General features: G+C 35.5%; 2 protein-coding genes across 3 annotated transcripts; one reads left to right on the top strand and one right to left on the bottom strand.

Moving 5' to 3' along the window:
* The first annotated feature begins 9,024 nt into the window (after positions 1 to 9,024).
* Positions 9,025 to 10,974, top strand: LOC145055684 (uncharacterized). Its single transcript, XM_079004063.1, has 6 exons — positions 9,025 to 9,201; positions 9,346 to 9,546; positions 9,773 to 10,081; positions 10,157 to 10,318; positions 10,387 to 10,470; positions 10,599 to 10,974. Exons 1-6 carry the CDS (start codon positions 9,172 to 9,174, stop codon positions 10,704 to 10,706), a joined length of 894 nt encoding a protein of 297 aa, XP_078860189.1. The 5' UTR covers positions 9,025 to 9,171; the 3' UTR covers positions 10,707 to 10,974.
* Positions 10,975 to 19,490: 8,516 nt separating this feature from the next.
* Positions 19,491 to 22,260, bottom strand: LOC145055683 (SNARE associated Golgi protein family). Of its 2 annotated transcripts, XM_079004062.1 has the most exons (10): positions 22,144 to 22,260; positions 21,839 to 22,047; positions 21,165 to 21,226; positions 20,976 to 21,030; positions 20,791 to 20,889; positions 20,529 to 20,615; positions 20,313 to 20,429; positions 20,133 to 20,225; positions 20,001 to 20,031; positions 19,491 to 19,913 (listed from the first exon to the last, which is right to left on the bottom strand). In XM_079004062.1, the coding sequence occupies exons 2-10, from the start codon at positions 21,950 to 21,952 to the stop codon at positions 19,735 to 19,737; spliced, it is 837 nt and encodes a 278-aa protein (XP_078860188.1). In that variant the 5' UTR covers positions 21,953 to 22,047; positions 22,144 to 22,260; the 3' UTR covers positions 19,491 to 19,734. The 2 variants fall into 2 exon arrangements, with proteins under 2 accessions (XP_078860188.1, XP_078860187.1); XM_079004061.1 differs by having other exon boundaries at positions 21,839 to 22,252.
* Positions 22,261 to 22,481: the final 221 nt, after the last annotated feature.

Below are 22,481 nucleotides of genomic sequence, written 5' to 3'. Positions count from 1 at the left end.
GGCGGCGGCCACCACCTTACGGTGGTGGTTATGATTCTTCTCATTAATCTTTTCGCTAATTACAATTACAAGGCTTTAATCCAAAAATAGACACACACACACACTGACTAACATAATACACACACATAGCTACCCTAGTGGTGGCCGGCTGTGGCTTGTGGCGGCAGTGGCTTTTTCCGGCCAAATAAAACACACCACACAAAACTCAACGGAAAAATACACTCACCCACGCTATAATCTTGCAAGCAACTCCAGCCACCCCTTGGTGGCCCACGGCGGCGACAACAAGGCTCTCGGAATAGTACTACAGCCACCGCCTGGTGACGCTCAGCGGTAACAACGATGGTCTTGGGGTGGCGGTGGCGCTTGGCAGTAGCTCCTAGCAACAACTAATGGCAGTTTTTGGCGATGACAGCCACCACCTCATAGTGGTGGCGGCATTTCCTCTTGGTTTTTCGGCTGAGACTCACTCACACAACGATTAATAACCTTAGGCTTCACACAAACTTGCAACACAACAATTGGAAAGTACACCACGACCTCCCTTAGGGTGGCGGATGTTGACCGGAGTAGAGAGGGAGCGTCCGAGAGCAACAGAGACATGGCCCCGATGTTGGTCTTTAGCGACACCCGTCGTCGTCGGCAGCTGCGCAGGTAGTATCGGCCTGGTGGATGCGTCCTCGACTTCGCCGGTGAGCGGAGCAATGGTGATTCATGCTATGGCGGGGGAGATGGCGACTGAGAAGGCCCGAAGAAGAAATGGTGGCGGCTGGGAAGGGATATGCTAGGTTTAGGGTTTTGAAGATGCACTGAAGGGAAACGGGAATTGATGTCTTAAACCCGAATCCATAATAAACTTCTCTCCTTTTTACATAATCGGTCCCTCCTTCACAAACCTTTAACAACTTAAGTTCAAAATTTAGCTAACAGCCCATAAGCCTCCAAAATCTCTTCAATAAAGTCCCAATAATTACCATTTAGTCCCTGCCTTCTATAATAGTTACAAATTAAATCTGGATTTTATGCTTTTAACCTCTAACTTCTAAATTCTTCACAAATTAGTCTGGGACTTACATTTATTAATTTATTTAAATAAACGGGGCGTTACAGTGTCAAACCCAACAAATAAAGGGGTACAAACGACTCCAAAAAAACACTACTACTTTGCACTAAAAAGGTAATACAAGGTAAGTAGGGTCGATCCACAGAGACACAGAACAAATGCTTATACCCTTTTTACGTAAGGTACAAATGTGATCACAAAAGAGGGGGATTTATATGCTTTGATTCAAACAAAGGACCGAAGTAATAAGTAAGCAATTGATTAAGTAAAATAAACTCAAGATTTGTAAATACTCCAACCCATGCAAGACAAATTGGCAAAGTTATTTCATGTATGAAATGATATTTATTTAATTTTATCTAAGCTGGCACTTGGAAATGCTAACAAGCTCTAGAAATTTCTATTCACCATATTAATTAAACAAAATAATCTCTTTGATTAATTCTAAGCAAATGTGCTAAAGGGACAAGTGAAGGTGGTTTTCTCTTGATCTTCTGGGGTTACCGAAATTTGATGAAAGCCCAAGAAACCATCTAAACAACAATAGTGCGATTTACCCGCCAATCTCTCTAACATTTGGTCGATAAAGGGTAGGGGAAAATGGTCATTTCTTGTTGAAGCATTCAGCTTCCTATAGTTAATACAAACTCGCCACTCGTTTTGCACACTGGTTGGCACCGATTCTCCCTCAGAATTTTTGACAATTGTGACCCCAACCATTTTCGGGACTACCTGAATGGGGCTCACCCATTTGCTATCAGAGATAGGGTAGATCATACCTGCATCCAAGAGCTTAATGATTTATTTCTTTACTACCTCCATCATTGGGGGATTCAATCTTCTTTGTGCCTCTCTAGTTGGTTTGAAGTCTTCCTCCAAAAGAATCTTATGCATACATAAGGAAGGACTCAACCCCTTTATGTCAGAAATTGTCCACCCAATAGGCTTCTTATACTCTTTTAACAAAGTCACCAACTTATTTTCTTCTTCAATGGACAACTTTTTGGAGATAATAACAAAATAAGTCTTCTCTAAGATATGCATACTACAAATGCTCTGGAAGAGTCTTCAATTATAGCTTTGGTGCCTGCACAATAGAAGGAAGAAGTTTTGTGTTAGTAATAGGCACAATTTCAACTTGGTATTATCATACCTCATTTTCTTCCTCTCTTCCATGAACTCCACAATTTACAACAACTCATCATCAAGCCTTAAATTTGTTGGAATCTCTTTGACTAAAGTGTTATCAAAATTCCAGCTCAAAGCTAACTCCAACAAATCATGCTTAGTCAACTCAAAACACTTTTCAGTCAAAGGTTGGATCATATCAACAAAATGTACACAATGAACATCACTTGGATACCACATTGCTTCATAGATATTGAAGTTGATGACCTCCCCATCAAATTCCATAAACAATGTACCATTATAGACATCCATTTTTGTTTTTGCTGTTTTTAAAAATGGTCTACCTAAAAGTATGAAACTTGAGGGTTGATCATCATCTCCCATATCAATCACATAAAAATCAGCGGGAAATACAAGTTTATTGACTTGCACTAATACGTCCTCCAATACACCTTTTGGATGTACTAAAAGATCGATTGGCTAGTTGAATTACGACTCCTGTTTTTGTCAAAGGTCCAACTCCCATTGTTTTATAGCTTGAATAAGGTAGAACATTAATTGATGCTCCAAGATCAAGCATGGCACATGGCACAAAAAGGTTGTCCATTTTACAAGGAACCGTGAATACACTCGGATCCTTACATTTCTTTGGTAGCAATTTTTGTAACATGGCTGAAACATTTTCCCCAACTTTTACTGTATATTAAAGGAAATGGTACCGGAGTTACTTTCACTTTGGTATCTATTAGCTTCTTTGACTTTGAAGTATTTTTCCTTTCCTTTTCTTTGACAGCTTCTTCTACCTCAATCTCATTTTCTTCCTCTTCTTCATCCGGAATCCTTGGGCTTTCATAGATTTTTCCTCCCTCAAAGTAATGGCACATGCATTATGTTTCGGGTTCTTCTTGGTTTGGGATGGTAGCTTGCCTTGTGATTCTATTCTACTAGCGGATTGAGCAAGTCGTGACACTTGTTGCTCCAAGATTTTTATGCTAGCCTTGGTTTCTTGTTGGAAACTTTGAGTGCTAGTGGCAAGGATTTTAACAATATCCTCCAATGACATACTTGATGAACCCACTTGTGGAGGTGGTTGTTGTGGTGGCCTAGTCTAGAAAATTTTGAGGTTGAAAGAATGGCCTTTGTTGATATTGAGGAAATGGTGTTCTTTGTCGATAACCTCCATGTTGATTTCCTCCCCAACCTTGATTATTATTCCATCTCTGATCACCCTGTGGCTACTCATATCCTCTTTAATTTGACCCGAAATACCCTCGCAAGGCATTTGCTTCTTCATAATCCTCATCTTGAAGTTGAGGGCACATGTCAGTTGGATGCCCCACTTGAGTGAAAATACCGCAAGGGCGGGGTGTAGGTTGCAAACCTTTATCTTTGGCTAGCATCATTGCTACTTTTGTAAGCTCAGACAATTGTGCTTCAATTTAAGGAGTTTGGACTTCTTTTACACCTCGGGGTGCATCCGTGTACCATTCTTCATCATGACTTGAATGCTTAGAATCTTTAGCCATGTTGTTGATTAAGTTGCGTATTTCGGTTAGAGTCTTGTCGGGTAAAGACTCGCCACTAGAAGCATTAAGAAGTCTTCTCTCCATTGGAGTCATGCCTTCAATGAAGTATTGGAGGAGCTGATACTCGGTAATTCCATGATTAGGACAACAGGCACAAAGTTTCTTGAATCTTTCCCAATATATGTGAAAAGCCTCTCTCTTATGATGCTTGATTCCAATGATTTCCCTCTATAGGGATGAAGCTTTCATCTTGGGAAAGTATGTGTCCAAAAACAATCGTGCAAGATCCACCCAAGTAGTAACCGACCCCGGTGGGAAGTCATAGAGCCAGTCTTTTGATACATCTTACACCGCAAAGGGGAATTCCCTGAGCTTGATTTGATCCTCTGTAACATTATGTGGCTTCTTGCCCACACACACAACATGGAATTTAGTTAGAAACTTGTGGGGATCTTCATTTTCGTAGCCTCTAAAGGTAGGGAGTAGGTGGATGAGTCCGGATTTAAGTTCAAGATTTGTGGCTGCCGGATATGTGATACAAAGAGGTTGCTGTGTAACTTCTTGTCTCGCCTATTGACGAAGGGTTTGCTCGGGTGGTGAATTTGGAGGTGGATTCCATCCATGGTTGTCTCCCATTGTATAAGTAGTGGGTGTAGTGTCTGAAATGTTATAAGTAGGTGAAGAGGGTGGACTGATACTTTTGGGCGAGGATGGTTGATGTGAGAGTGATAGGTTTTCTGTTTCGGATGTGGATACACTTGAGAGGGGTATGTCCTCCCAAATGTTAATTTCTGGGGGGTTAGATGATGAAGAAGTCCCGGAACCCGGTCGCCTCTTAAGAAGCTTGGCCTGCTTCCTTAACTTCTTTGTAGTCTTCTCTATCTTCGAATCAATTGGCAATGATGTCCCTGTACGGAAAGATCTAGGCATAAACAATTAGTAACATCGTGTCCCCCGCAACGGTGCCAATTTGTTAGGCGTGTCAAACCCAACAAATAAAGGGGTACAAATGACTTAAAAAAAACACTACTACTTTGCACTAAAAAGGTAATACAAGGTAAGTAAGGTCGATCCACAGAGACACGGAACATGTGCTTATACCTTTTTGAGTAAGGTACAAATGTGATCACAAAAGAGGGGGATTTATATGCTTTGATTCAAACAAAGAACTGAAGTAATAAGTAATCAATTGATTAAGTAAAATAAACTCAAGATTTGTAAATACTCCAGCTCCATCCAAGACAAATTGGCAATGTGATTTCATGTATGAAATGACATTTGTTTAATTTTATCTAATTTGGCACTTGGAAATGCTAACAAGCTCTAGCAATTTCTATTCACCATATTAATTAATCAAAATGAGCTCTTTGATTAATACTAATCTCATCAATCTAATAAAAACATGCTCTTAGAATTAGGTGGAGAAATTGCATTATATTTTGTGTGAATTTTACCAACAACATTCAATACTCCTCATAAGCTCCGGAGCGTAAAAATGTGTAAATTTGATTTACACTAGAACACTTGAAGAAATTCAATTTAGTGCTTGTTACTTGTTCTATTTAACAAAACAATTATGAATTTTTCATAATAGATAACTTGGGTGATTCAACCCTAACTCAAATGGGCAATAAGAACTAGAATTGAAATCAAACTTTCGATTGAAACAAAATCAAATTCACTAGATAGCATTTAGAAACAAACACCAAGTCACATGATTGAAATCACACATAAAGTTGGATAATCTAGGTTTCTAGCCACACATGACTAGAATAAAGCACCAATCTAGAAATTGAAGTTAAAGTCTTACAAATTGAAATCCAAACTAAATCCAAGTGTTTCCAAGTATTAATTGCCTTCCAAATCTTCCAGAAAATCTCCCCAAGAACTCCTAAAATCGACTTAACTTCTCCTAGAACTGGTTACACCTTTTAAGAAAGGAGAAAAATTGCTTTTAACTCACGGCCACGTTTACACGGCCCGTGTAAATTAACACTACCATTTACACGACCCGTGTAAATACAAGAGTACACTGTGTAAATTGGTCAGGCCTTCAAAGTACAATGTTCAAGAGTCTTTGATTACACGGCCCGTGTAAACACAAGGCTTTACACGGCCGTGTAAATCTCTGAAATCCAAAATCTTTAATTCTTTGATATCTTCCTCCTCGGTGCTCCGAAAGTCCCGAAACTTCATCTACATCTCTTATTTACCTCCTCAAGCAAGATCCTACCTCCAAAAATCCCTGAAATATCACAAAAGTGTGTGAATGAAATAACCTCGTGAAAAATCTCAAAAAACATGCAAAATGCATGAGTTTAAGCCTATATGCAATGCACTTTTATGAAATAAAGCTACAAAAGGGGTGCATGAAATGCACCTAACACACCATCTATCAAGATCCTTCAAAAAAAGTGGTTATCCACATATGGTGTGATGACTAGACCGTCATGATATGGGTCGAGGACATTTTCCCGGTCATCTTCGTTGAACGAGATCTATTTCGTGTTGCTCAAGAATACATTCTTTCTTGGCTTGTCTTCTTTTTACATCTTGGAACTTCTTGCATGTCTCTTTGCTACAGTTCCATAAATGTCAAATCCACCAAAGATATAGTTTATTGTCCTGGCGTCCGAGGGAGGAGATAATATTTTCTGTGGAAGAGTTTCAGGATCTTGGGACTTAGGGCAATATTGTTCTTTTTTCTTCCCAGGAGTTATTTTAAATATTCCTTACTCAATATATAGCTAATCTCTTTTTTGAGAGCAAAGCAGTCTTCAATAAGATATCCAAAGTTAAGGGTCAGCATATTAACCGAAAAACCGAACCAAAACCAAAATAACTGAAATAACCAAACCATTTTAACCGAATCATTACTAAAAAAGTGGTGTGGTTTCTATTTCTAATTAACCAAATATGGTTCAGTTATGGTTTTAATCTAAAATCGAACCACTAAAAACCGAACCGAACCAAACCAATAAAATTAATAAATGTTTTAATTTATTATAACATTAAATATATATGGTATGTAATTTTATTTGGACTTAAATGGGATACCTAATCTTCTATCATATCAATAAGGTTGTAAACACTGAATTGCTCACTTTTTTTATAACACACTTTATATTTTTCTATTTTTATAACAAAGTATTTTTATTTTTATCTCATTTTTTACTGTTATAATTAACCAATATTAACCGTTAACCATAACCATAACCGGAAAACAACCATTAACCAAAACCAATATTAACCAATACCCAATGGCTATAAAAATGCATTAACCACTAATAATGGTTATGGTTCAGTTTTAGCTTAAAACCGAACCAAACCGCCCCATAGACATCCCTATCCAAAGTCTTTGTGGTAAGCATACCACCTGGACTTGTCCTTCTATCCTGGGGTCTTCTCAATTTTCTTGGGACATCTTGGCTTGTCCCCAAGATTTTGCATTGCATATAGTAGACCTGAAACATTAATGGAAAAAACAATAATCACATATCTTTGGATAAATTTCATTTTCCTCTTCATCCTATTGAGCATTGACCTTATGATTCTCAGATCTTGAGTTAGGTTTAGCTCTATAGGATTTTTGGGAGGAAGATTTATTCTTTATGTTAGAATGATCATATGACATTTTTGTCCTTTTTGGATCTTCTTGTCTTCTTTTAACCTGATAAATCTCAAGGCTTTATTTATGACTTCGCCTAATTTCTTGCATAGGGTCATGACAAGATCCTTGTAGAATGAAGAATCTTTTTCCAATCCTATCTTGAAAGCTTCCATGACTGTTGCTCCCTAAATTTTAATATGATTAAAGTTTAAGGACTTTTTTGGAGATTTTCTTTTTTATATATACTGAATTTATTTGATGAAAACTTATATTTATTTATTGAAAAACTCAAAATAAAGATACTTTAAAAAAACACAATAATTTTAATTTATGTCATTTTTGGAATTTTTTGTGATTCTTTACAATCATAAAGATATCATTTATAACCTATATAAATAAAGAAATGCATTTCTAGGTCAAATGCTACATCACTGTTGAATTTTTAGGTCTTGGGTGTAAAATATTTAATATAAAACTACCACTTATTGAAGATCCTTTCACAATCGAACGACACCTCAGAAAATAAAGGTTTATCAGAGATTGTCATTCCTAAATAAAGCTCCATTATACACATTATGTGGTCTAGAAACACATTTCTTACGACAAATCAACAAAAGTCCATTTTTATGTTTACTAATGCCTTATATTTGTCGAAATTTGCACTCATGATCTAAATATTCAACAATGAAATAGCATTTGACCTAGAAATGCACTTCTTGCGACAAATCAACAAGTTCGTTTTAAGTTATATAAGATCTAAATTGTATCTTTATGATTGTAGTAATGATATTTATTAAAAAGAATAACAAAAAAAATTCCAAAAATGACATAGAAATTATCATCGTTGTGTTTTTTAATAAAAAGTATATTTATTTTGAGTTTTTTAAGAAATAAATATAAGTCTTTTTCAAATAAATTTAGTATATATAAAAAAGAAAATCTTTAGAAAAGTCCTACCTTAATCTTATTAACGAAATTTGACCTAGAAATACATTTCTTGTGACAAATCAACAAGTTCCTTTTAAGCCATATATGATTTAAATTGTATCTTTATGATTGTAGTAATTATATTTATTAAAAAGAATAACAAAAAAAAATTCCAAAAATTACATATAAATTATTATTGTTGTGTTTAATAAAAAGTATATTTATTTTGAAAGGTCCTTAAACCTTAATTTTATTAACAAAAAAGTATTAAACCATTTCAAAGGTTATTTTTGAAATGCTTATCAGTTTCAATGGTTCAATTACAAAAAGATCACGATAATTTTTTTATAAATAAAACCAAAATATAAAGATTTTTTTTAGAGAACTCTCTAATAGAAGAATGGATGAAACTGTCAAAGAAAGTTTATGGACCATCGAAGTTGAATAAATCGGAAGCGAGAGACCTTTTATGTAAGAGAAATTAAATTACCTCCTATCTTTTATGCCTATAATTAATCCTATCCATTAAAATTTTGACAAATCACTCTTCAATTTAATTTTATTTATAGTCTTAATTAGTTAATTAAAAAAATATGAAGTGATAACACTTTTGTTGGTAGGGACATATTTGTAGGCATAAAAATTAAAATCAATTTTAATTTCATTTTATGTTTTAGGGGACTTAAACCTCAACTTCAAAAAAAAAAAAAAGACTTCAAAACAGGAGGGCACCAACTCATAACGTTGGGCCAGAAGCCTTTGTTAATTTCACTTTATGTAATTCACCTATTCTTTTCAACAATCGGACACAGTTGCCAGTAGGCCCATACTTGCCAGGGGAAACCAGTCGGTTGTAAAACTCAGGTGTCGACTCCGCCGGAAAGTGGCGGACGTTGACCTGAAAGCTTTCTGTAAAAATGGCTAAAAATCTTATCAAATACTCCGTGGTAAGTTCCTTATACTCACTCATCTCCCTCGCACTTGCCAGGCACACACAAGGGCTTTAGTACATGAGCTGCAAATTGCTTAGCAACCGAAATCTTGAAAGGTTATTAATCTGGTCTCTTTTTTTTCTTTGACATACAAAACAGGTGGATGCATTTACTGATACGGCGTTTAAAGGAAATTCGGCGGCTGTGTGTTGGTTAGAGGGCATAGAAAAAGATGATAAATGGTTGCAGTCAGTTGCGGCGGAATTCAATTTATCCGAAACTTGTTACTTGACTCCAATCGTCGACAAGGGTTCGGAGAACCCTAGATTCCATCTCAGATGGTTCACTCCTGTAGCTGAGGTTATCATCTGTTTGAATTTCTTCTATATATATTATCGCCTCTATTTATATGTTTGTTTAGGTTATCATTTGATCATTAGAACTTGTAATTTGAAAATTTCTTCATTCTTACTGAGAGAACATTTGCGAAATAATTCTATATGCGTACTTGAAGAGCAAAAGTGATTCAGTAATAGGAATAAAAACTATGTTGATCTTATTCTGTTGTTCTATTCTGGTGATGTAGGTGGAACTTTGTGGTCATGCAACTTTAGCAGCCTCCCACTTCCTTTTCGAATCAGGCTTGGTTAATTGTAACACGGTTGAATTCTCAACTCTTTCTGGAATTTTGACTGCCAAAAAAGTTCCTGAAAGCAGGATTAAGGACCCATCATTCACAGAAAATGGTGCAGCACAAGCCAAGTTGTTGATCGAACTGAATTTCCCTGTTGTGGCAGTTTCAGATTTCAGTGATCTTGAGGTTTCAGCAATTTCCGAGATACTAAATGGAGTTTCTGTTGTTGATGTAAAGAAGATGGCATCTGATGACATCCTTGTATGTATCAAATTTCTCTTACATTCACTCATTTAAAACAAGAGTAAAGTCGATTGTTCTTCCTTTGGTGCACAGGTGGTGCTTTCATCAGGAAAGGAAGTTGCGGAATTGGTGCCCCAACTTGATAAGATCAAAAAAGCACCAGGCAGAGGGATAGTAATTACAGGGCTTGCACCTAATGGATCAGGCTTTGACTTTTATACTCGCTTCTTCTGCCCTAAATATGGAATTGATGAGGTAATTATATTGAATTTCTTTTCTTTCATTATGGCATAATTCTTCATTGTACTTTGTTTCTCTTTTAGGATCCTGTTTGTGGAAGCGCACACTGTGCCCTAGCAGCCTACTGGAACGAAAAGTTGGGGAAATGTGATTTTGTTGCATATCAAGTATATTCTCTCTTTCTCTCTAACTCTATATAACAGAAAATAAATAAAATATTGCATTCGGGCTGATTTCAATTCAATGGGACAAAAACTGAAACTTATAAGTGTTTGTCTGTTTTTGGTGTATTCAGGCATCACCTCGAAGTGGCATTTTAGATATACATTTAGATAAGAAGAATCAAAGAGTGCTTCTACGAGGTAAAGCCACCACAGTCATGGAAGGCTCTCTTTTGGTCTGAATTAAGTAAACTATTTTCTGTTATTGCAATAGTTTTAGTTCCAAGATCAAGATGCATGGAAATCGTGAAAGCATATATAGTTTCCTAAACCTCTATGTTTATGCGTTTTTGCTATTAAATTGATAGATTGATGCTATTTGGTTCGTAAAATGTGTTAAAAGTGAAGCATCTAATTTTCTTTAATTTAAAATTTATGTAATACGATATTGGTGACAATGTAATGTTTGGTTAAATAGTGATATAACAGAACTTTGATAAAATTTATCAATTCCATAAAGTTTCTCTCATATGGTTTCCAACTTTAGTATAAACAAACACAAACAAACGCCACAAATAGAGGAGGTAATTCCAATTTATTTATTTTGAAATAGAATGATTTGTTTTATATTTTACCAAACAAAATTTCTGAACTTAACTAAAAGTAACATGAGTCAAAGTAAACTAAGATGGTGTTTGTTATACATTTTACATTTAAAGAAAAGACTGTTTGTTTGTTTTATAGAAGACAAGATATAAAAAGGTTTTTTTGACATTTTTTTCAAAAAACAAAAAAATAACTTATAATTTTGGAAGACATTTTCTAAGTTCTAATTGTAACGTTACATTTCTTTTTCCACCACCACCAATGCCTCCACCACTACTACTAGAAACCACCGCCATCGCCACTACCACCACCGCCTCCGCCACCACTTCTGTCGCTTCCTCTACCACCACCTCCGGCGCCGCCACCACACTCACCTACCCCCATTCCTATCTCCACCACCAACACCAATACTACCATTCTTTTTATAGAAGACTTTAAGAAACAAACATTGTTTATGACGACTAAAGACATGAGAAAAGACTTTTGGTCCATATCTTCCAAAACAAACGCCAGCTAAGTATAATGGTTATGGTTGATACTCCACCATCCGACTCAGATCATGTGGTGTCGGTCGGGGAGGATTCAAATAAAGGGGATATAATGTAGAAGAAGTTGTCCATATTGCAACCAATTGATAGAGTCAACGCATTTGGTATTTACCCAAAAGGTATGAAGATTGGTTGTGCGTAAACATGAGCTTTGACAGAAGGTTTTATTCGTTGAGAGATTCATGCTTAAAGTCCATGATTGGGGATATGCAATCTTTGGAGAAAAACAAGACATGGTATTTAGTGCCACCAAAGAAAGAGAATTTTTACATTGGTTGTCGTTGGATCTTCAAAGTTAAGAAGGATGATGATGTGCAACTTCTTACCAAAATTTATTCACAGCGGAAGAGATTGAGTATGATAAGATTTTGCATCGGAGACACGTTGAAACATTTTATTTTGCCTACTATTGATCTTCAAGATTTGGATTTAGAGTAAACTGATACAAAGATTGCCTTCTTCCATAATGGCTTTGATGTGGAGCATAATGAAGACTTAGTTGAGACCTTGATGGACAAGTGTGAGAAAGAAAAAAAAGGGAGGGGGAAGAGGCCCACTTTAACATAACTTTTAGAGGTATGTCTTATAAGGATGGAAATCTCTTGATATGCTAAGCTCATTGCAAATAGGCAAGGACGTTTTCTCACATGTTGCATAATTTTTCACCATTTAAACCCTTAATTTTAAGTTTTTATCAATTTCAGGTCATTTGTAAATATTTACATATTCAATTTTAAATGTCAAATCATGTGATTTTCTTGATTTATGAAATTATTGTCAAGATTAATTTTTCAAATTTTGGTCATATCTGCCAAATTTAGGTTCACGGTCCTATGCAAGCCTTTAAAAGACATCAAATTCAATAAAATTTCTAATATTTGAGCTTTGAATCATTTTGTTATGTTATCTATGTTCTTTAGAGGAAGTGATTTATATGCCACAACTGCAAGGTTCCAGGCATGAGGTAAGAAAAGTTAAGTTTGCAAACTTCGCAAGTCATGGTAGGGGTTAAAACTAACCCAAGACGATAATAAAAGAGGCTTGATACAATGCCATTCATACCATAAAGGATGTTTGCGAATATTTGAAGTGTTTGCCGGGTGTATACACTTACCTCCTCTTGTATCTTCATGATCAATTGATTGCTTCCAAGGATACTCGGCAAATCGGTTTTTATACATACAGGGTAGTCCATATATATTTTGGGCCTAGGGCAACAAAGAAACAAGGGCTCCAAAGCCATGATATAATAAAGATTTGAAACAGACATCATTTACAAAAAATCATTAATAATATTTTTTAATGAAACAGTTGAATTAATAATATAACTACAACCTTTACAAAAACAACTAACAAAAACGCTTCTCTTTAAGATTTTAAGATGCAAAATCATTAGTAATGTTATCGAAATCAATTTTGTCTAACCTATATTTCTCTAAACATAATATTGCCAAAACATTTAATTTTTCTTACATTGATTCCCTTAGGTAATTATTAGCTGAGACATCAACAAATTTTAAACCACAACCATTATTAGCAAGTTGTAAAATAAAATCAATAACAAAAAACTAGTAGAGACAAAACATAAAAAAGTTGGAACATAAAACTGTTGATTATACAGCTACATACAAAAACCTGCAAACATATTACATGATTGAGTGAAAAATCTTAAACGTTTGAGGCTGAAAGAATAGAGATCAGACAATCAGAAATCTGATATACTAACAGAAACAAAAATTAGAGTGTTTGATACTTTGTTTGATTCTTTGATGGCAGAAAATGAGAAACAAAAAAAATCAGAAAAACAACTTTGATCAAACCATACCTCAATTCGCGCCAAATGGTTGTATAGTACCAGAAATTAAAGATCAAAAGCTCTGATAAGCAGCTTGTACAGTACCAGAAATCTAAAATAATTTAGGCTCTAAAAGAATGGAGTTCAGATTTCAGAAACCATAAACAAAAACAAAAAATTAGAAGGTTTAGACTTTTTTGAGTCTTTGATTAGAACAAATAATGAGAAACAAAAAAAAATCATAAACATAAAAGATTTGATCAGGCCTTACCTCAAATGTGCGCATGATGCTTGTACATACCCTAAATCAAAAATTAGAAGCTTTGATAAGAAGCTTGTACAGTACCAGAAATCGAAAATCAATTCAAAAATATATGTCTAGTGTGTGGAATAAAAATCAAATGAAGGGGAAGGCAAGAGAATCGAGGGTGGAGAGTGATGTCTGAAGGTGTCTCCTGATGTCTATTCAGACGAGGTGGCAAGGCTTGATCGGCAATAACTGATTCACACAACTAACGAGATGTCGATTCGTGTCTGATGTTTGTGCAAGTGTCGATTCGGTACCCTAATTTACGTTGTCTATTGTGCTTAATTCCCAGATGCAGTTTTTCCAGTAGCCTTTCAATTAGTTTCTTGGGCTGATTTGATATTGATTTAATTTGGCTTGGGCCCTTAACAAATATACACATAAGTTAAATTTTTTTACATACATATATTGTATATAACCCATAAATTTTGGGCCCCTTAGGGGCATAGACCCTGGGTGGTCACCCGTGTTGCCCACCGTCAAGACCGACCCTATATATATATATATATATATATATATATATATATATATATATATATATAGGAGACGGTTCACTTGAGATTAAAAGAAGGTGAAGATCTTGAGATTCAACCTCAGCCACATATTTCTCATTTGCCGCTCTAATGCACCAACGTATCGGCAGCAACATGGTGAAACAACCCAAAAATACGACCCAAAAATTTCAATTTTTATCATAACAAAAACATGAAACCAAGTGTCTCATAACAACTTTCAAAAACCATGATAAAATACTGAGAGAAAGAAAACTGTATCACAACTGTATCCGAACATATCAACTAACGGAATCAACTCCCAGGACAAAAAACTGAAGCTGTGGTGTGTGCGATGCCATCATCCCAAGCTCTTCCCTTTGCTTGCGGAAGTACCTGAAACCAAAATTGAAACTGTAAGCACGAAGCTTAGTGAGCTCCCCCAAACTACCACATACCATACAATACATATAGAGCACATACTGGGCCTTGCCCACTGCATCAGACCGAAGTCTGGAACTAGCTGCATCGGACCGAAGTCCGGAACTGACCGGGACCTTGTCCCCTGCATCGGACCGAAGTCCGGAACTGACCGGGACCTTGTCCCCTGCATCGGACCGAAGTCCGGAACTGACTGCATCGGACCGAAGTCCGGAACTAGCTGCATCGGACCGAAGTCCGGAACTGACTGGGACCTTGTCCCCTGCATTGGACCGAAGTCTGGAACTGGCTGATCATAGCATAGCATAACACATACCAACTAATATAAACACATATACTGCATACTGCATCGGAACAGAGTCCGGAACACATAACACAAACATACTTGAATCACAAAGACATCAAGCACTCTAACTACTGCATCGGACTAAAGTCCGGGACTACTGCTAACTAAACGGGCCGGCATTGTGGCCGTAGACCCGTTCCTACTGAAAGGAAACTCACCTCGTGAACTGGCTGTTGAATGAATGGCTCTGGAAGCTAACTGTTGCTGCTCCGGTATCTCCCCGGCTACAAATCCATAAACACACTCAATCAAATGCTAAACACTGCACTGGGGTAAAATGACTCTTTTACCCTTGGTCAAAGTCAACTCTCTCGGTCAAAATCAACCCACAGTTGACCTGACTCGCCGAGTTGGGCCGCCAACTCGCCGAGTCTCTAGTCTCACTTCTCAACCCTACTCGTGGCTACTCGTCGAGTATGGCATCGACTCGATGAGTACCCTCTCGATCCAAGAACACAGACAATCTTCATCCGACTCGCCGAGTCATATGAACAACTTGACGAGTTGTTCTTGAGCTAAGAAGATTGCCTTGGACTCGCCGAGTTGTATGAACAACTCGTCGAGTCCCTCCATTACTGAGTCTGCCCTCCAACTCACTGAGTCCACTCTACTACTCACAGGCTTCCACTCGCGACTTGACTCGCCGAGTCGTTCTTCCGACTCGCCGAGTCACATCCATGCAGCTACTCAAAACTCGATTCTGCTTGAATCCAGCGTCTGAAACTTATAGATATGGGCTTCCTTAACTCGATTAGCACGTAAAGATTATATCTTTACGTGCCCATAAGCGACCAAGAAGATAATAAGGCTCAAAAAGCATAATAAAGGCTACATCTAGGGTTCTTATGCAAAGCATCTTCAAAAAGGCAATAGATCCGGGCTCTACAACTCCTAAATGAACAGATCTAAGGATATCTCGACCTATTAAGGCATCCATACAACCATAAGGCTTGGAAATGCATCAAACTAGCCCTAGAAGAGTTCTAATGGAGGTCTAAAGCATAAAACAGAAGGCATCCGAGAAATACCTCAATGAACTCTGATTTTGCCCTTGGATCTTTGCTCTACACCTCTTCTCTTTGCTCCTTTCTTCTTCTTCTTCTTCAAGCCTTCAAAAACCACACACAAAAGCACTTAAAACAATAAGGGATGGATTAGGGTTTTCTCACAGCTCTCTGAGGGTGAAGGAGGCGAGTTTGGGGCACATAGCATTGCTTAAATAGTGAGCAACCCGGGGATTTAGGGTGTCTTCCAGGCAGGCAGACTCGCCGAGTCCCGAATATGGACTCGCCGAGTCGCCGACTAACACGTGCACGAAAACTCGACCCTACTCGACGAGTCAGGCCATAGACTCGCCGAGTCCCTCAATAAAACTTTTAAATAAATGCCACAGGAACAACATACCAGAGATGGGGCGTTACACATGGTATGCCTAATCATAAATGATTATATGGCAGAGAGGTATAATCATATAGGATTATACATGTTTATACGTATATGCCTAAACCTAAATGATTATACATATATGACTGTTCACAGATTGAGTAATCATAAATGATTATGACAGTTGGTAGCAGAAGGGGTGGTGGTGACAGAGAGTATAAATAACGGAGGGGACAGTGGTGGGGTCGGTTGGTGTCAGAGGTGGTGGTAATGGTGATGGGGGTGGTGGAGTTGGTAGCGGGGGAGAAAGGAACCGGCGACACTGTATAATCATTTATGATTATATCACGCCTGACGCGCCGGTACGCCGGAGGTTAGAGAAGCAGATGTGAAATACGTGGCTGAGGTTGAATCTCAAGATTTCTATTTTATTTTTAATTCCAACGGAACCTCTCTCTCTCTCTCTCTCTCTCTCTATATATATATATATATATATATATATATATATATATATATAGGTTCATGTGAGACCAATATATTCTGTGAGACGGAAAAACGCAATCCTAGCCACTCATTTTGTATATAAAAAAAACATTTTTAAAATGCAAAATAATTGAAAGTTTTCGAATTTCTTTTAAAAATATTATTTTCGTCACTTTTGTTATCCAAGTGATCTAATCTAGAAAACGAATGTTACAGTTTCACGCGGCTTGGCTGCAATTTGGTATTCACATTGAAACCACATAATATTATACATAAACTTGAACTAGGGTTGCTATTACTAACATAACATGATTATTGATTCATGGTTGTTTCAGGAAGTCGTGTATGATCAGGTGGGTTGGCCGCATGTGTCCAAACCCTTGTCTCTTTTTGCTGTGATTTTAATGTTATGACTTTAAGAGTTAAGACATGTTAATTCTCACCCTTGTCTCTTTTTTGCTGCGATTTTAATGTGATATCTTGCTTTTGGATCGTCTTTTGTACATTGTTAAGTTTTGTACTCCCATTTTTAGCATTTTTTTTCCAAGAAGGCTTTTTATTTTTACACTCCATACTACTTTTAATAAATGCTCACTCTAGTCTAAACTTAGACTGTGAAAACTATAAAACCGAATATCCAATTAATAGTGTCTACGTGTTCTCCTCACCCCACTTTTCACCTATTCCACATGGGGCCTTTTTCTTCTAATTAAAGTTATTCATTTTTTTTGTTTCTTTTTTATACAAAAACTTATTTGTCACGGATAAAAGTAATTTAATTTAATTTATTTTTACAATTGTTTTAAAAGTAAGTATCTTACTGTTTAGTTTTATTTAGGTTGAATATTGATTTTTTTGCAGCTTGATTGTTTTTTTAATCGGAATAACAAAACTATTTATTAATTTTATTAAATTGTAATATATATTATTAATAAATGTGATTTGTTTAGTTTTGTTAATTTATATAAAGATATATCATATTTGTTTTTAATTTGGAATAATAATATAAGATAAATTTCATAAATAATTTTGGTTTTCTTTTTTCTTTTTGGTTTTCCTTTTAGCTTAGCCACTTTTTCTTTTCGTATAAAACTTTGATTATTATAAAATTTATTATAGTTTGAGTTTGGAGTCTAGTAGCTTTATTGTTTTGATATTAATTACATATTTTAGGTTTAACGAAAAGTTTATAATTTAAAAGAATAATATTTTAATAAGTTTTTTTTTCATACAATTATATTTACACTTTAAAAAAAAAATTTCTCTTAAGTTAGGTGAAGGATTTTTATAATAATATTATAGAATAAAAAAAATGTTACATTTTCTATTATTTCAACTTAATAGTTAATATATATATATATATATATATATATATATATATATATATATATATATATATATATATATATATATATATAATAAAAAAGAAAGAGAATTAGAGAAAATAAAAATAAAAAATATTTTTTTCAGAAAACAATGTAATAAAATCCTTAATTAATGAAAATGATTAGTTGATAGAAATGATTAACCTAAAATATATTAGATTAGGGTGGAATAAGGTGGAGTGTTCATAACATCACCCTATTGGTTTTTGTGCGAGTGTTTCGCAAATCTTAATGAAATTCTCTCAAGTTCAAACTTACTCGCAATCCATTTGTGCTAGTTCGGTCACATTTCTATATGTTTTAATTCTCAAATAAGAATATTCCATAAAATTTGAATTTTTTTTGTGAAATCACACGTTTGCATGTTATGCTTGGATTAATTTTTATATTCGCGACCCAAGTGGCCAAGTGGTAGTACACTAGCACTAGTACATTAAGATGTTTGGCTAGTGTAAGCTGTTATTTTTGTCACACCCAGACACCCTCATACGATATAATTCGTAAAATAAGTACATTTTCATAGAATTTGAAATTTTGTTTACGAAATGTAATGTTTCATATTTTTCAAGTTTAACTAATTAAACATATTAACATGTCTGACTAGTTAAAAATGTTACTTTACTTTATATAGTTCATAGGATACAACTTGTAAAATATGAGTTTTTTTTTTTTTTTTTTTTTTTGCAAAAGTTGGACTTTTTACGAATTATATGTCGCGTTTTAAATTATTCTTAGATTAATCAACATATGGAAGGATATATTAACATGTTTGGGAGATTAAAACTGCTAGTCACACACATGATTTCCAAAATAAGAACATCTCACATCATTGTGACCTTTATCTTATTTGAGGATAAAATCAAATCTCTTGTCAATAAATATTTATTACAATGAAAACACAAATGTCAGTTTGCTGAAAACTTAACAAAAGGTGTTGAGTGCCATAACAAACTCTTCAAGCAACTCTAAAACAAACATTTTGTCAAATGAGTATTTTTATGACAGGCATGCATTGCATATATTGTGGTTATTATATGTTTAAGTCGTCATATTTGTGCATGGAGTTGTCAACTACCTTGATGACGACACATCACACATGGGTATCTGATCAAATTGATCATGTGTGATCACATGCAACAATAATGAAGGAAACCTTGATTTGTGTATGTAACAAGTAATATTTGAGATAAAGAAGTCCCATTTGAGGAGAATGAAAGAAAAAAAAACAAATGAGGGAAAACTTTTAAAACAAACAACACCTTACATAGATACTTACGGATTTTGTATATAAACTACAAACAAGTGGGGGCTGATTCAAAGAAAAAACGGGTCAGCGAACTAAACTTAGAGAAGTTTTTTCTTTCTTTCTTTTCTGTATTGCATGTGCATGAGGTGTGTTGATTTTAGCAAGTTTCCTAGCTTAATGTTAATATGATATTCTAAAGGGAGAAAGAATTTACATTACATATAGTGAAGTGAATGGAGTCAAACAAGATCATCTGGAGTGGTGTGTATGAGAGGTTGATGTAAACCAAGTGCTGAATCTGCTAAAATAGGCAGGAGCCCTGGTGAATCCAAATCTATCCCATCTATCTCTCCATTTTCAGCCAGTGCTTTTTCCAAAGAAGCCTTTGCAACTTTAATGATGTAAACAATCATTATCACTATCAACCAACAAAACCAAAACAATTGTCATATTTCATAAACTAGTCATGTCATCACTTATGAATGTGTTAATGATTTTGACTTACCTGATATCATCAGCCCAGAACCTATAAATATCTGCAATTACAGAAAACAGAAAAAGAAGATGTTATGTGAAATGTACATTTTGCTCTTCTTCTTTTTTTTTTTTCAAATCAAGTTCTTTTTAGAGACATTACCCAACGGGTTTTTGATATCTCATGCCAGCCATGTGTTACATCAGAAAGGTCCTTGAGAGTTGTTCCAATGTACACAAACACAAATGTGATTGGCTGCAACCCCACCACAACAACAAAAGATTAAAAACTTTAAAAAAAATAATAATAAATAAATTTATGGGAAAGTTGAAAGGAGCATACCATCATCCCAAGCCAAGTGGCCAAGATATACTCCCACAAGCGAACAGGAGTAACGGATAAAAGGTAATTCAAGACATTAAATGGAAGCAAAGGAACAAACCGAAGCAGCAAAACAATCTGTCACAAATAGAATCATTACATGTTTACATTTTAAAAAGAAATAAACAAAAATCCAAATGGGAATTATTTAAATGGTTGATTTATCATATCATATACCTTGAACCCAGATCTCTGAATTGCAATAGCGATTGCCTGGAATTTGGGATACTTTTTTAACTTAGAAATGACATAAGAACGTCCTATCTGTGCATATACAAGACCAAATGAAAAAATACAAATAAGATATTCATATAGATGCCCAATCATACAGATTGTAAATTATATCATTTGGCATCCTGAGGTGCTTAAATAATATGAAATTGAGATGCAGATATGCAACATGTTATGAAATGCTGAGTTCAACTATTAAAAAACATACTGTTTTGCCAACAAGGAAAGCAGCAGTTGCACCAAGAGTCGCACCAATTGAATCAGCAACAAATCCCACAGGCAATCCAAATAGATATCCTCCTCCAAGCTGAACCATATATTAGAAACAAACACATAAGGACACATACATCTACACTTTTACAAATGAAGAACAGAAATAAGTTCAGTTCTCACTGTAAGCACTGATGCGGGAACTGCAAATACTGTTAGAGGGATGTAAGCAAAAGCACTGCAAATTTGAAGGGAAAAAGAGAACATGAGACAGAATATTTGATTGGATAATCAAGGGGAACAATTGATATGTAAATAGTTGATAATTCCATACAATGGAACTTAAGACATTGGAAACAAGAAATGCCTTACAGAACAAGTGGACCCCAAGGACCCAACTCTGCCTTAATCCACAGCAAAAAGTTCTTCAAAATCTGTAGAAACACATCGAGCAAACACCAACATCAAAATGAAGAGCATACATAAGCTGTAATGATGACAAATACTGGGAATAAACTCAATTAACAGTTTTGGCGAGACCAAATTAAACATGACACGAGAATAAAGGACAGATAGCATGTTTTTCCTGATTCTCAATGAACAGTTTTGGCAAGACCAAATCAACATCAAAATGATGAGAAGATATAAATTGTAATGATGACAAATATTGGGAATAAACTAAATAAACAGTTTTGGCAAGACCAAATTAAACATAACATGAGGATAAAGGACACATAGCATGTTTTCCTGATTCTTACAGAAAAGTAAAGAGAATATGTGAAAATTTCTTATATTCTAGGAATTCAAGTGGGAATCGAAGCTTATAGTTAAAACTTTAACTGTTCTTGTTTCGAATTTGTTTCCATAACCATTGAATTTAAGCTCTCATACGTAATCTGACGTCTATTTCAGTCAATTTATTCTCAAAACCCTGTATTCACAAGCAATAAACCTTTCAAAAAAATAATTCTATTGTTCTGAACTTAACCATATACAATGTTCTAAACAGTAAAAGCAGATACCGAAAAAGTATAATGAGGCATAACCTTTTCGACCGGGAGAGAGTAACATGCAAAGGCGAAGACAGCGAGAAGAATAAAAAATAGAAAGGCGCGAGCGGCGGACGACCATGTAAAGGCGAACGAAACCTTCATCTTCATCGACGATAATAACCGGCGACGCCACGGCCGGGAATCCTCGTCGTCTTCGTTTCCGGTCAGGTCTTGCTTTAACGACGACCTTGCTCTCAATCCCACTGCGTTCGCCAGATTTATTGAATTCGCAAAGGAACTAATTGTACATATTTTTGCTCAAATTCGCAAACAGAAAATCATTCAATTGTACTTTGTACCCGAAATGAAATTGAATCACAGAGATCTTGGTAATAAGATCGAATGTAGATAATCGAACTCCGTCGCCGACGATCGGGATTCAGATTTCTCCCAAACCTAGACTTCTGCATCAAGTAAATTATTATAGTATTTCACACTTGCTTCCGGTGGTGGGACCCACTCACCTAAAATCTCAGCAACGCGGAGTCGGTCCAGACAGAGAGGGCGATTGGGAAAGTTTACATTTGCCACGTCATCGTGGGCCTGAACTGGTAATATTTAAATGGGCTTGTTTTATGGGTATAGTTTTAAAAGCGATAAATACAATTAGTTTTTATAAACACAGATTGATTATTAA

This window comes from Lactuca serriola, chromosome 5 (genome assembly GCF_051521515.1).
Source record: "Lactuca serriola cultivar US96UC23 chromosome 5, Lser_US96UC23_V15, whole genome shotgun sequence".
NCBI classification, from domain to species: Eukaryota; Viridiplantae; Streptophyta; class Magnoliopsida; order Asterales; family Asteraceae; genus Lactuca; species Lactuca serriola.
Note: the sequence above shows the minus strand (reverse complement) of the source record. Positions and strands in the feature narration are given on the sequence as shown.